This window comes from Solanum verrucosum, unplaced genomic scaffold (assembly GCF_900185275.1).
Source record: "Solanum verrucosum unplaced genomic scaffold, falcon-dt-bn FXZP01000214.1, whole genome shotgun sequence".
NCBI classification, from domain to species: domain Eukaryota; kingdom Viridiplantae; phylum Streptophyta; class Magnoliopsida; order Solanales; family Solanaceae; genus Solanum; species Solanum verrucosum.
The window spans coordinates 3,053,000-3,067,933 of NW_026020059.1; the positions used below are offsets into that span (position 1 = coordinate 3,053,000).

General features: G+C 39.2%; 2 protein-coding genes across 2 annotated transcripts in view; one reads left to right on the forward strand and one right to left on the reverse strand.

The window, feature by feature from the left end:
• The window catches only part of LOC125823308 (26S proteasome regulatory subunit RPN13), a 406,586-nt gene that overhangs the window by 131,235 nt on the left and 260,417 nt on the right, over positions 1-14,934 (reverse strand). The window lies entirely within an intron of this gene.
• LOC125823315 (conserved oligomeric Golgi complex subunit 3-like) overlaps positions 1-14,934 on the forward strand; it is a 44,315-nt gene that overhangs the window by 21,859 nt on the left and 7,522 nt on the right. Inside the window, exons 21-22 of the mRNA XM_049502706.1 lie at positions 13,115-13,207; positions 14,788-14,910. Of these exons, the coding sequence (XP_049358663.1) occupies positions 13,115-13,207; positions 14,788-14,910 (216 nt within the window). The remainder of the gene's footprint in view (positions 1-13,114; positions 13,208-14,787; positions 14,911-14,934) is intronic.

Here is a 14,934-nt window from a genome sequence, read left to right on the forward strand (position 1 = left end):
AAGTGGTAATTACTTTCCACTTAATCTTCTCTATAGTGCATTCTTTCCCTACAAAAATTCTTTGATTTCTCTCCTTCCAAATGATCCACTAGATACAAGAAGGTATTGTTCTCCACCACCTCCTCTGGCTCTTATTACCTCCCCTTCTGACCCAACAACTTAGTAGGTCTGGTGTATGTTCTGGCATAATCCAATTTAGGCTCTTTATATTGGTGAATAGAGCCCATACTTGTGTTGTTACTTTGCAATGGAGAAACAAATGATTGTTGGTTTCTAGAGCCTCTTTACAAAGATAACATCTTGAGGCAATAATTTTTCCCCTCTTTTGAAGTTTATCATGTGTCTGGCAAGCTCTCCTAGTTACCAACCAAGTGAAACACTTCACCTTCGTAGGGGCTACACTCTTCCATATAGCACTCCATGGCCCTGATTTCTTCCCCGCAATTGTGGCTAGATCCCTTTTATACATTCTGTTCACATAGAATTGACCATCAGTATGATGCCTCTATAGCAATTTATCTGTTTCCAGATTTGTGCCAGGAAAATCTCCAATCAAAGCTAGCATATCTGATACCCACTCTATTTCCCAATCATTAAGAAATCTCCTAAAGAGCAAATTCCATCCTTGTGGGGACCAAACCTCTTGTATTTTGCTGTCAGGATTCAGGCAAATGGAAAAAACCTAGGGAATAAATTTTCCAAGGACCCTTGACCAGTCTAGTTTTCCTTCCAAAACAAAGCCTTATTTCCTTGACCAACCTTTATCCTTACATTGTCTCTGAAAGCCAGCCATAGGTTTCTTATAGTCCTCCATACTCCCACACCATATGTTTCTGTCACTTCCTCTGAACACCATTGATCTTCCTGACCATACTTGTGTTGAATGAGTTCCTTCCATAGAGCTTGATCTTCCAAATTGTATCTCCACAACCATTTGGTAAGTAAGTTGTTGTTGTGTATCTTTAGGTTTCTTACTCCCAAACCCCCAAATCTTTTGCTTTGTTGAACCGCCATCCATTTAACTAAGTTGTAGCTCTTCTCAATCTTGTTACCTTGCCAAAGGAAGTTTCTCCTCAATGAGTCTATAGCTTTGACTACCTTGCCGGGAATGGGAAAAAGTGGCATCACATATGTTGGCAAAGAGTCTAAAACAGAATTAATCAAAGTGACTCTTCCCCCCAAGGATAGATATTGGGATTTCCAAAGTGCCAGTCTCCTCTCTGATTTTTCTAGTACACCATCCCAGATGCTAACTGCTTTATGCTTAGCACCCAATGGCAGACCTAGATAAACTGTAGGCAACCTCTCTATCTTGCACTTCAATATATTGGCCAAAGCTTGAATCTGTTGGACCTCTTTAATAGGAAAAATGCTACTTTTTCTCCAGTTCACCTTAAATTTTGTCCTTTTATTTGAGTTCATAATAATAATAACTGGCGGGTTTCAATAATGAAAAGAAAAGCGGAGGCCCGCCATCTGCTAGCATTGTGGTTTTCCATCGATTCTTTATCAATGGCCCACCCTTTCTTTGAACCTTGTCAATGATCGAACTTAAAGATATGAACTGAGTGCCATTTGATGAGTAACTGAGAACAAATGAGAGGGATATGGAAAGAATGAAGTAATGAAAGTCCAGAGCACGCCTCAAAAATTACCAGAATAATTCTGATGTGATAGAGTTGTTCCTGCTCTGCTTCACAAAAAATTATTGTGTCATCCGCATACAATAAATGAGTCATATCCATCACCTCATTAACCCTGTTTTTGATTCTGAAACCCCTAATCCAGTTGTTTAGCGAAGCTCTCCTCATCAAACTGTCCAACCCTTCCATGGCAATGATAAACAGGAAAGGGGACAAAGAGTCTCCTTGTTTAAGACCTCTTTCAGCAGGAAAAAAACCTACAGGTTCTCCATTAACCAAAATGGAGAACCTGGTGGTTTTAATACAGTACTCAATCCACTTGAGCCATGTAGGGCCAAAACCCAATTGTCTAAGAGTGTTGATCAGGAAGTCTCAATTAAGATGGTCATAGGCTTTTTCAATATCCAGTTTGCACATTACCCCTGGCACATCTCATTTAATCCTAGTATCAATACATTCACTAGCAATTAAAGCAACATCCATTATTTGTCTCCCTTTAATGAAAGCCATTTGATTTTTGTTGACTAGCTTGTCTATCACCTTCTTCAGCCTTTCTGCCAACACTTTGGCAATTATTTTATAAACCCCAGTAATGAGACTGATTGGTCTGAAGTCTCTTAGACCATTTGCCCCCACCTTCTTAGGAATTAGAGCCACAAAGGTAGCATTGAAACTCTTCTCAAAACTTTGGTGACAGTGAAAGTTTCCTAGAATGCATGTAAGAAGGCCATGGTGTAACCATCAGGCCCAGGTGCTTTATCACAAGCACACAATCTTATCCCTTCTAGCACCTCATCCTCACTGAATTCTCTAGATAACCAGATCTGCTCCTCCATTGTTATTCTCTGTACGTTAAGAATATTTAGTGACGGTGTCCAATTTTCTACCTCCTTATACAAATGGTGGTAAAAATCCACAATAGAGTTCTTGATTTCCACTGGCTTGGAAAATAACTCACCATTAATCATTAATGACTCAATGGTGTTGATTCTCTTGTGAGCTGTTGCCATTCTATGGAAATACTTCGTATTTTTATCACCATTCTTGATCCACTGAATTCTGGACCTCTGTCTCCAAAAAATTTCTTAATTTTTTGCCACCTCCTCGTATTCCATGGCCAAGTGTACCTTTAGTATCTGTTCATCATCAGTAAGAGATCTTGACTCTTGAGTAACTTCCATGTCCCCTATCTGACTCAAAATTTGCTCCTTCCTTGCCTTCCAGTTCCCCCTATTTTCTCTGCTCCATTCCTTCAGTTTTATTTTAAGAAGCCTCAACTTAGTAGCTAGTTTGTAGTCCGGTCTTCCTGACACTTCAAAGGAGCTCCACCATTCATGAACTTTACTTTTGAAACCCTCTACATTAAGCCACCACTTTTCAAACTTGAAATAAGATCTCCTGAATGCCTTATTCCCACATATTAAGACAATGGGATTATGGTCAGACCCCAAGCTAGGTAGAGTACATTGCCTAATTTGAAGGAACATGTCATCCCATGGGAACGAGTATAAAAATCTGTCAATCCTGGAGGCATTCCTATGGTTTTCCCCTCCTCTCCAAGTGTATGAGCCCCCAAATAAAGGGGGGTCAATCAACTCCAATTCGTTGATACAGCTGGACAGATCTATCATGGCTCTAGAAAGCCTGATACAGTTGGTTTTCTCGGAAGGAAACCTAGTAGTATTGAAATCCCCACATACTACCCAGGGTCCTTCACACAGACTCCTCATAGCTCCTAATTCTTCCCACAACTCCATCCTTTCATTTCTATCACAAGATGCATAGACTGTTGTGAGAAACCAAGTTAGTTCTTGATTAACTCCACATAATTTACAAGTAATTGATTGGTTCCCATATTCCACCATCTCCCCTTTCCATGATCTTTTGTCCCACATAACATCAAATGGCCTTCATACAGGGCAGACATATCCTAGATGCAGCTCTATTAGCTAGTGAATGTGTAGATTCAAGGATTAAAGGTGAAACCCCAGGAATCATGTGTAAGCTTGATATTGAGAAAGCCTATGATCATGTGAACTGGGATTTCCTTATTAATATCCTGAGACAAATGGGGTTTGGAGAGAAATGGCTGAAGTGGATAGGATTTTGCATTAAAACTGTCAGGTTCTCTATATTGATTAATGGAGAACCTGCTGGTTTTTTCCCCTCAGAAAGGGGGTTGAGGCAGGGTGATCCTCTTTCTCCTTTCCTCTTTATTCTAGCTATGGAAGGACTTAATAGTATGATACTGGTGGCCTCTCAGAAGAAATGGTTAAAAGGATTCAAAGTGGGCAACCAAGCTGGGGAAGATCTACAAATTTGTCAATTACTGTATGCAGAAGATACTGTGATCTTCTGTGACGCCAAGGCTGAGCAGGTGTGTTTCATCAGAATAATATTAGTAATCTTTGAGGCAGTGTCAGGGCTTTCTGTGAACTGGAGAAAAAGCAGCATGTTTCAAGTCAAGGAAGTTGCTAACATCCAGTGTTTAGCAAATATTTTGAGTTGTAAGATAAGAAATCTCCCAACTACATATCTAGGGATGCCGTTGGGTAACAACCACAAAGAATTAGAAATATGGGATGGAATTGTGGAGAAGACTGAGAAAAAATTAGCCACCTGGAAGACACAATACCTATCTCTGGGAGGAAGAATAACAATGATCAATTCTGTCTTAGATGCTCTCCCTACTTATGTTATGTCTCTCTTCCCCTTACCTGCAAAGGTGGAAGATAGATTAGATAAACTAAGGAGAGATTTTATTTGGTTGGGCAACAAGGAAGGAAAGGGCATTCACTTGGTCAAATGGCAAACTGCCTAACTAAGCAAGAAATCAGGAGGTCTTGGCATTAAGAATCTAGGTCTGCAAAATAGGTGCTTACTGTCAAAATGGCTATGGAGGTTTGGTAAAGAGGGGCAGGCTCTGTGGAAGGATGTTATTGTTAGCAAGTATGGACAAACTGATTCATGGACATCCAACACTGTGACCAGCACCTATGGGGTCTCAGTTTGGAGATCTATCAGAAATTTGTGGCCAAAACTAGCGAGGAACATATGCTACAAGGTGGGTGAGGAGACTAGAATCCTTTTTTGGAAAGACAAGTGGATAGGACAGAACTCCCTCATGGAGGACTTTGCAGATTTGTACTCTTTTTGCGACAACCCTGGAGCATCTATTGCTGAGATGTGGTCTCAGCAAGGGTGGAATATAACCCTTAAGAGGCTCTTAAATGACTGGGAGGTGGATAGAGTAGCCAATTTACTGCAAAGGTTGGAAGATTTTCCGGGACTCAACACTAATCCTGATGCAATCAAATGGAAACATGATAGGGATGGGGAATTTTCTGTTGGAAGAATGTACAAAAGAGACCTGGCAACACACCCGGGGGGCATTTTTGGACCTTGGAAACAAATTTGGAAATCCAACACCCCAACCAAGATAAAGTGTTTCACATGGTCAGTGTGCAGAAGAGCATGTCTGACTGAGGAGAGACTGAAAAAAAGAGGATTTCAGATTGTTTCTAGGTGCTTCTTTTGCCATGAGAAGGAGGAAACAAACAATCATTTGTTCCTTCACTGTAGAGTGACTTCCCAGATATGGTATATGTTTCAAAGCATTATTCAAGATCCTTCGGTGGTGCCTGAGCATACTGCTGACCTACTAAACTGTTGGATGAGAAGAGGGGGGAGTAAAACACAGAAAAAATGGTGGAATCTAGTTCCATCTTGCATATGGTGGTCAATTTGGAAGGAAAGAAACAATAGGTGCTTTAAGAATATTACTAACCCAATGCAGAAAGTTAAAGAAAAATGCATTAATACTCTATTTTTTTGGTGTAAAGAGGAGGGTATATATGAAGTAGATCAGGTAGTAGATTTCTAGGCTCTTTGTAATCATGACTACTTGGCCTTTGAATTTTATTTTTTACTTTTGGTTGGTTGCCAGCATACCCTTATTGCTGATGAATACAACTTTACCATTCTCAAAAAAAATAAAATTCCACCCTTGCTGCCGATCGCTTCCAGCCATATTCCCCCATCCACCTATTCCCCCCTAATTGTTGTATATAATCCCCCACTGCCCCATTTAGCTTTGTCTCCATCAAAGCTATAGTATCTACCCCCTCCTGTTGTATTCTTCTTTTCACCAAATTTCTTTTATTCTCCATGTTTAAACCCCTAACATTCTCCAGCCATATTCCCCCATCCACCTATACCCCCCTAATTGTTGTATATAATCCCCCACTGCCCCATTTAGCTTTGTCTCCATCAAAGCTATAATATCTACCCCCTCCTGTTGTATTCTGCTTTTCACCAAATTTCTTTTATTCTCCATGTTTAAACCCCTAACATTGCATGATAGAATTTTTATTTTAAATTCATTGTAACTGGGTGGCATAATCCCCCCCCCCCCCCCCACTTCTAGATTCACTCCTAGGTTCTCCATCCTTGAACTTCACATCGAAGATCAAATTTTTGAGCTCTTTAGGGATTATCTGATTGTCCTTATGTTCTGTAGCACTCGAGGCTAAGGAGCCTTCCTTTTCCCTTCTTTGATCAATTTTTAACAGAAGGGTCAAAGCTTCCCCAGAACAACCATCAAAAGACATTCCAAACATTTGGCTGAGTCGGAGGATATTGTCTTGTACCCATTGGTTTGTTTTCCCCTCTGCATTCAGAGGCATCACAATTGAGAGGTGTCGGATCACTAAGAGGAATTAATTGTTGAGAATTCCCCTTTACCTCCCCTTCCTTAGTTTTATCACTTGTCTCCCTTATTTCCGACATAATCGACTTTGAACGACGCTTCTCTATATCGTACAGCTGCAGAGATTTCGTTTGAATAGCTCTTCTTGACACTTCACTCCACATACTCTGTTCTATGCATGTTGATAGAGTATTCTGTATTAACTGGCCAATTGTTAATATCTTTAATAAAAGGCTCAACAACCTTTGTTGAGCTTTTACTTAAATGGGTCGGCTGGCCCAAATAATTTGATTGGGGTTTCACTTGACCTGCAGCAGTGGGGCCCCTGTATGCATGTCCCATCACATCCACAAGATCATTTCCCTCTCTCCTTGCCCCAATTCTCTGTGAAGTCAACATCTGCTTTATGGCATCAGCAGCTTTATCCACATGGCTACTGGACCCCACAACATTCCTTAAATGCATATCATTATCCACAAGATCCTTTCTCTCTCTCCTTTGCCCTAATCCCTGGGAAGTCAACATTTACTTTATGGAGTTAGCAGCTTTATCCCTTTCCTTTTCTAGCCTAGGACTGACTTCTTGGCTGTCAAGCTCAACCACCTCAGATCTGTGAAATCTTGCCGGAGCTTCAACCCAAACTGGAAGGGAAAAAATCAAACCACCATCTTGAATTTCAACTTCCCTGGGAATATTTTCAATGGGGCCTTTCACTTTGATTCGAGCCCATCGCAGATGGTTTTTTATCGTGGTTTCTTCTTCTGTTGCAAGCCATCCCCCACATTAGACCAAGTACTCGAATCCAAAACCATTGAAAGGTGGTGTGGGCTGGATAAGCCCCAGATGTCGGAGACCACCAGTCAAGCACAAGTTGTTTACCCTGTCTCTTCCAATTACCAAGAAGAATGTGTTGTGCATCTTTCCTCGACTGGAATTCGAACAGGAATTGAATGCCATTCATGTTGAAAACCTGGATATGGTAAACTCCTTTCCAAGTTTGTTGGATCCACCTTCTCACATCATTTCTTGTTGGCATCTCGTTGCAATCTGGAAAGCTTCCTACTAGGCATCTCTGTAAAAGATCCTTTCCATCATGGTGTGAAGAAGCTGTCACAGTGCCTTGTACCTTGGAGATAGTTGGTTCCTGCACCATCCATCTATTCTTATAGAGAGCATCCTTGTAGCTACCTTCTCCCCTCTTTGAAGGATGATTTATCTCCCCTACTGCTGGAGTACCAGCTTGCATTAAAGACCTCCTATTAATGAAGCTTTCAATCCGACTGGCAAGTCCCACCCACCCCTCATTGTCCTTGTTTTCTGGAATAATAATAACAGACCTCATTTGGCCATTAACCGTAATGATCGACAAAAAACGGCCAAACTTGTTGAACTTCAAGGAGCAAAAGATATTAGTTGAAACATCTCTGCCTCTCCATGTCTTAAACATTTTACCCCTGACTTCTGATGCTTCTCGCAACCTTCTGCATAGCCAACCCAGAGCCCCTTTGCTCAAAGTCATCCTCCTAGTGTAGTACCTAGAGTTTTCCACCCATTCAAACCATGTATCAGAAAACATTAGAGTCTCTGTAATGTCAAAAGATTTCCCACCTAGTCTAAAGTAAATACGATTTTCCATGATGAAAAAAAGGCTTTTAAAGAAAACGAAGGATAGGGAAGATTCCGGTGGTTGAAGACAACTGGAAAAGGGATCAGAGACCCTGAAGGGGTCTTTTAAAAGGAAGTCTCGATAAAAGTGCCTGGGAGCATTTTCATTGTCTCCTAAAATCGAGGTAATTACTTTAGTAATTTTTTTAGCAAAATAAGTTGCAAGTTTTAGGATGATTTAAATTTTAAATTTCTATTAGGTTTTCTTTAGTTGTTGAGATATTTTAGGTTGTTTGAATTTTAAATTATGCAAATATTGTGTTTCAAGTTGGCTATTTAAAGCCCTCCTATACTTAATAAAATTACTGAGAGACATTTTCAACCCTTTTCTGCTGCCCCATCTTTTAAGCGAAAGCCAACAGTGGATCTGTGAGTTCTTCTAAAGAACTATTTTTAACCCATTTTTAATCCATCAAGGCAAAATTTTCAACTCACTTTTAACCTTCAGGGCTGTTTTCAATCCACTTTAAACCTGTGGGCTATTTTTAACCCATTTACCCGTGCTTATTTTCAACGCACAAGCTATTTTCAACTATGGCAAGCAACAATCTTTCTTTCAAAGCCTCACAAATTTTCACCAATGAAAACTATCAGATTTGGTTTGTGAAAATGAAATCATATTTTGAAACTTGTGATTTATGGAATGATGTAATGGAAGAACGATCCTTACAAACACTTCTTCCAAATCCTATCAATGTAGAAGTTCAAGTATTTTCATAAAAGCTTTCGGTCAAGACAAAGTTAGTGAGGGTGTTTTTTAAGCACAAAACCAAAAGCAGAAAAACAATAATAAGAAAATTATGTTACATAAGTCTAAGTTGCGTGGACTCTTCACTTTCAATGCCGCACCGCTGTTGGATTCTCCAAAAATACACTACTTTTGGCGAATTCGACACGCACCCTTTGACATTTTTGAAGAGTCTGAGCAACATAGATGAAAGTGTGCAAGTTCAACATGCCCAAAACAATTCTCAAGCACGAACAATAGAAGAAAAAATTGAGGAGCAACTTTCTAAAATTGCAACAACTAAAGCAGAGGAGTGTTGAAAAATGATTTTAGTTGTTTCAGTAATTTTCTTTTTAGCAAAATAAGTTGCAAGTTTTAGGATGATTTAAATTTCAAATTTCTTTTAGGTTTTGCTTAGTTGTTGATATATTTTAGGTTGTTTGAACTTTAAATTATGCAGATATTGTGCTTAAGTTGGCTATTTGAAGCCTTTTTTTGCTGAAGAAATTAATGAGAGACCATTTCAACCCTTTTTTTCTGCACTATCTCTTAAAAATACCAACATATAAGTTATATGGTTGTTATGTTCTTGCCCTTTCTTAGAGGGATAAGATACCCTATGAAAGATGTTTCTTCTAATTAACAGAGTATCATTTATTAACTTTCGTGGGTCCTTTTTTTCCCTATATAAATCTTAACCGTGGTTTTGATTCGGTGTTTTTGGGGTTGTATTAATGATGCACGGACTTCTATTGATTCTTCCAATTTAGCAGGTGAGTATCATGTATGACTTTATGAAAACATTTTGGGCCTCTTTTGTCCCATAGAAACCCTTACTAGTTCAAATCACTTGGGGTGCGGTATGGTCCTTATTGTTTTCTTTTATTATTATTAGATCAGGTAAAGGTTTCATAAAAGGAAGTACCAAGGAGGTAAACAGAAAATTAGAAGTTCCTGGATAGCTGTATTGTACCAGTTACATCCCAAAACACCTATAAATTTCATAAGCTGATCTAAGCTATCTACTATATCTTACACCAAAAGTGTAAATTTTGAAGACATCTCTTCTTATAAAAGCTAGGTGGCTCCTTTGGTTCTCAAAAAACCATCTATTATTTCTTTCCAGCCACATGGTCCAAAAGATACCAAGTGGGTTTCTTACTTATTTTTTTGTGTTCGTACGTAAGTAAAAAATATTATATATAATCTAGACAAATACTATGGAAGATGGGGGTAGGGCTGTGATGTGGTGGGGGTGGGGGCTACGAGGATGGGGTGGAGATAAGGTGTGTTGGAGGGCGTGGAGGACACAATAAGCATGAAATGTCACTTGTAGAACCTGTTTTCCCTAATTCCACTTGGAAAGTCATTTTCCTTTTTTTTTTAGGAATTTATTTTCCTAGAAAAACTATTTTACCAAAAATTCTGACCAACCAAACATGGAAAATTGGTAATCCTCCATACTGAACAGTGAACACACCCATAGTCTTCCAGATTTTCTTCAGATTTTTCCTGACTTTCTGAGTTTGCCAACATATCAGCAAATCTTTCACATTCCTTGGCTTCAACCAATGCACTCCACTTGTGTTCAGAGAAAGATCCCATATTTTGCTGTATATGGCTGCAAAGCAGAAAGAGATGTTCTCCAAAGTCCTGGGACTTCTCCAAAAGCATCTGCTGCACAAATGAATTCCTCTTCTTTGCAACATGTCCTGAGTTAAGCATGCTCCCTAGGTTGCAATCCAACCAAAACAGGCAACTTTAAGAGGTTCTAAGGACTTCCACGACATTTTCCAATGCCAATGCAAGTCCCAATGGCCTATTTGGTTCTGCATTAAACTATAACAACTCTTTACAGAAAATTTGCCATCCTCACCGGCAATCCAAATCTGTGAATCCACCCTGTTATCATCAAGGAACCCAGGTTCCAAAAAGTATTAAAGCTGACCACTTTCATCAACCTCTCTACTATCATTGCATCTCCATAATCACTTACATATTTCTACTATGGAATTTTAAAATTCACACCTAATCCCCCACCTTCCTTATCTTTTATAAGCTCCTGCAACTTCACCGGATGAGCTTTTTTCTTTCCGTCATGCCCTTTATTGGGAACTTGCTTCTCATGGAATTCATCTTCCTTTCTACACAACCAGGGATGGAAACAAAGTGACATTCACGTGCTTAATTTTCTGACCTTGGGTAAATTCTATCTGGACAGGTGTTTCTAGGATGCCGTTCAGTTCCATTTCTTCTTTAGATTTGTTTTTTTGGCATAATACATAAACGTTCCCTTTAACTTGGCCTCAATTGGCATTTGTGCCCTCCAACTTTGGGTGTGGACTAGACACTTAAAATTGTTTAAAGTTGAACAAGTAGATACATATGTCCAATGTGGCATAATACACATACAATGCTTATTTCAGAATATTTATAGCATCCTTTTTATTATAAATCCATTTATTCTTCTTTAGAATTTTTTGAGTTCATTTGTTGGACTCATGTGTCTACTTTTTCAATTTTATGCAAGCTTAGGTGCTTACTTGTCCACCCTAAGTTGGAAGACAGAGATGCCACCGAGGCCAAGTTAAAGGGCACATTTATGTATTATGCCTTTGTATTTTCTTGTTCTTTTCATGTCAATTTTCTTAGTCATTCATGAACTTCACAATCTTTCTTTTGATAAATCAAATAAATTATCAATTTATGCCAAATTGGAGTTCCATCAACATTATTGGTGAAATTCCTAGATGCATCCATTACAACAAATTTGTGAATTCACAAGATCATGCAAAGGTCTTAAAATTGGTTTCGGACTGGTATTCTATCCCAATTATTCTGTTAAGGCAATTTTATTTCTTCACCTTTGTTCTATGGCAAATAAAATCACTTAGAGGTTTGGAGACCAACCTTGGAGTCTAAATTATTCAAGTTAATTAGGCCAAGACTAAATACTTAGAATGCAAGTTCAGTGATGTGATGCATGAGGCTAATGTAGAAGTGAGGCTTTATACATAGGCCATCCAAAAGAGAGGTAGTTTCAAGTATCTTGGGTCTATTTTCCAGGGAAATGGGGAGATTGAAGAGGATTCGCTCACCATATTGGTGTAGGGTGAATGAAATGGAAGCTCGCATCTGGAGTCTTGTGTGATAAAAATGTGCCACCTAAACTTAAATGGAAAGTCTACAGAGTGGTGGTTAGACTAGCTATGTTGTATGGGGCAGAGTGTTGGTTAGTCAAGAATTCTAACCTTCCAAAGATGAAAGTGGCGGAGATGAGGATGTTGCGATGGATGTGTTGGTATACTAGGAGAGATGAGATTAAAAATGAGGATATTCAAGACAAGGTGAGTGAGACAAGGTGTCGGAAGCAAGGTTGAGATGGTTAGGGCATGTGATGAGGAGATCCATGGATGCCCTAGTGCAAAGGTGTGAGAGGTTGTCTATGGATCGATTCACGAGAGATAGAGGTAGACCAAAGAAGTATTGAGAAGAAGTGATAAGATAGGATGTTGTAGTGTCAGCTTACCGAGGACATGACCTTCGATAGGAAGGTGTCGAGGAGGACACAAATTAGGGTAAAAGGTTAGTAGGTAGGAGTGCATCCATACTTGTAGGCTTAGTTGCGCGGACTCTTCACTTTTGATGCCGCACCCATGTCGGACTCTCCAAAAATGCACTACTTTTGGCGAATCTGACACGCACCCGTTGAAATTTTTGAAAAGTCCGAGCAACATAGCTTGTAGGTAGGAGTGCATCGTCTTTTTTCCCTTACCAGTGGTTGTTGTACTACTCTTGTAGTTTCTTGTTATTCGAATTTTTTTACTATCTATGGTTTCGTGTAGTTTGATTATAGTAATTATTTTATGGTAGTACTGTTCTGCTACTATCTATTGTTTTTGTTACTATCTATTGTCTCTTGTACTTCCATCAAGTCTTTTTCTGAACTGTTTTTGCCTTGAGCCGAGGGTCTATCGGAAACAACCTCTCTACCTCACCTCTAAGGTAGAGGTAAGGTTTACGTACACTCTACAAATCTACCCTCCCCTACCCAGGCCCCACTTGGTGGGACTACACTAGATATGTTGTAATTTTTATAGTTAGGTACAGGTGGACGGGTGGTAAAACGGGTTTATGTCCTCCTCTTTGTCCAGTTATGCTTGATGATTTGTTATCCTTCCTTTCTTGTTTTACCATCTGCTTGCCCTCTTCCTTTTCTTTGAAACAAGGATAATGACATTTACATGGAAAGATGTGACCTTATCAACCCTCATCCCGGGAAAAAGTTGGGCAGGGTGAAAAAATGGCTATATGAATGGTGAATACAAAATTTTTAGAAGTTCAATTTGTAAAAAGCTTCTTTGAATGCAGGAATTGGAGAAAAGCCTGAAAACTACTTGCGAGGAGTTCATTATGTCAGTGACTAAGTTAGTTGTGGAACCATTGCTTTCTTTTGTGACAAAGGTTAGTATTGTTTTCAATTTTCATCTTTTGTTCTTTTCTTTATTTGTAGGAGCAATCTTTCAACATTTTCAACTTTGTTCTTTTAATAATTAATGATTGCTGTCGGGGTACCTTCTCTTCTCCTTGGCTTTTTTACTTTCTCTTTCTTTTTTCATGAGCCGAAGGCCTATAAGAAACAATCTCTCTGCCTCCCAAGGTCTGTGTGCACTCTAACCTAATCTCCCCAGACCCCACTTGTGGGATTAACATTGGGTGTGTTGTTGTACCTTTTCTTCTCCTGATGAAGAACATTTTCTCCATCCCATGTAATCTTATTCATTATAAGTGTAACTTTGAACTATTTATAAATAATTAATCGAGTTCTCATCAACTTTTAAGTGCTCTTCGGGTTTACCTAAACTTAAAGAGGAAAAGGAGGTTGAGGGATTTGTGGAAGTGGTGGATGGGCTGAATGGATAGTATACTGATGTCAATAATTGGGGGCAACTGTCAAAAATGGATAGTATACTGATGTCAATAATTGGGGGCAACTGTCAAAAACACTTGTTCCGAAGGAATTGTTACATGTGGTGGCTCTAGCATTGGGCAAAGAATTGGGAAATGAGGAATTCAAATGGAAGGGAGGAACATCCTCAACCTATAGCAATCATCGAAGGGAGAAGAAGTTAACAAAATGATCCAGGAATAAATATTTTAACTTTGGAAGTCTAGTAGATTTATGTGAAGTTGAACCCCTTACATGACGTAGAACAAGTGTCAAGTGGAGGTGGTGGTGCAGCAAGTCTTGACACAACTTTGAGAAGAGGAATTAGGTGGTGACAGAGTGCAGGGGAAACATAGTGGTGTATGGAAGGAGGAATAGGGGTAGGGGAAAGGAAAGGAGGGGTAGGAGGTGAAGATAGGGGGAAATAAAAGATGTGGTCAATGGATATTAGGATAAATAGTTGTAAAACGAGAGGGATGAGTGACTCGAACAAAAGGGTCATCATCAAGATAGGCACAAGAGAATAGGGGTAAATTTACACTATTTTTAGAAACTGAAATGGCAGTGTCAGGTAGTATTGTGAGAAGTGTGTGTTAAGGTGGTAGGGAAGAATGTTGGAGGAGTAATACATATATGGGATGAGAGGAAATTATATGATGCTGATTCCTTACTAGACAACATAAAATCCTTGTAAAATGAAATAGGACATAGTTCTGCTTTTTTGGAATCTGTAAATATGGCTACCATCAGTGTCTTTTTGCTGATTTTCAATACAATGCGACCCTCTATTTTACAAAAACCGTAAGTGATTTAATTAGCCCAATTGTACTCGACATTGTTGGTTTTTGCATTGGGTGGTGGTGGTATGGCCCCACACTGTCCCATGGTGAATCAATTTCATTGTTATTTGACCTGAGATGTATTACTGATGGACATGGGAAGAAGTAATAGGACTTGTAATCAGAGGTCTGAATGTGGTTGTGAGCTTAAGTGTTAGAGTGGAAAACTGATTTTTTTAACGACTTTGCAGATTTGTTGATTTCCTTATGAATATTCATTTTTAAGATTTTAACTAGTCGGTATGAAATGTCTATAGGTTACGGCTGTTAAAGTTGCATTATCTGGTAGTCAAAATAAAAAACTGGAATCTGGGATTGCGAAGCCACTCAAGGAGCATGCTTTTGCTTCACCAGAAAAGATTGCCGAGCTCCTTCAGAAGGTAAACAGATAGATAAGCTTATTT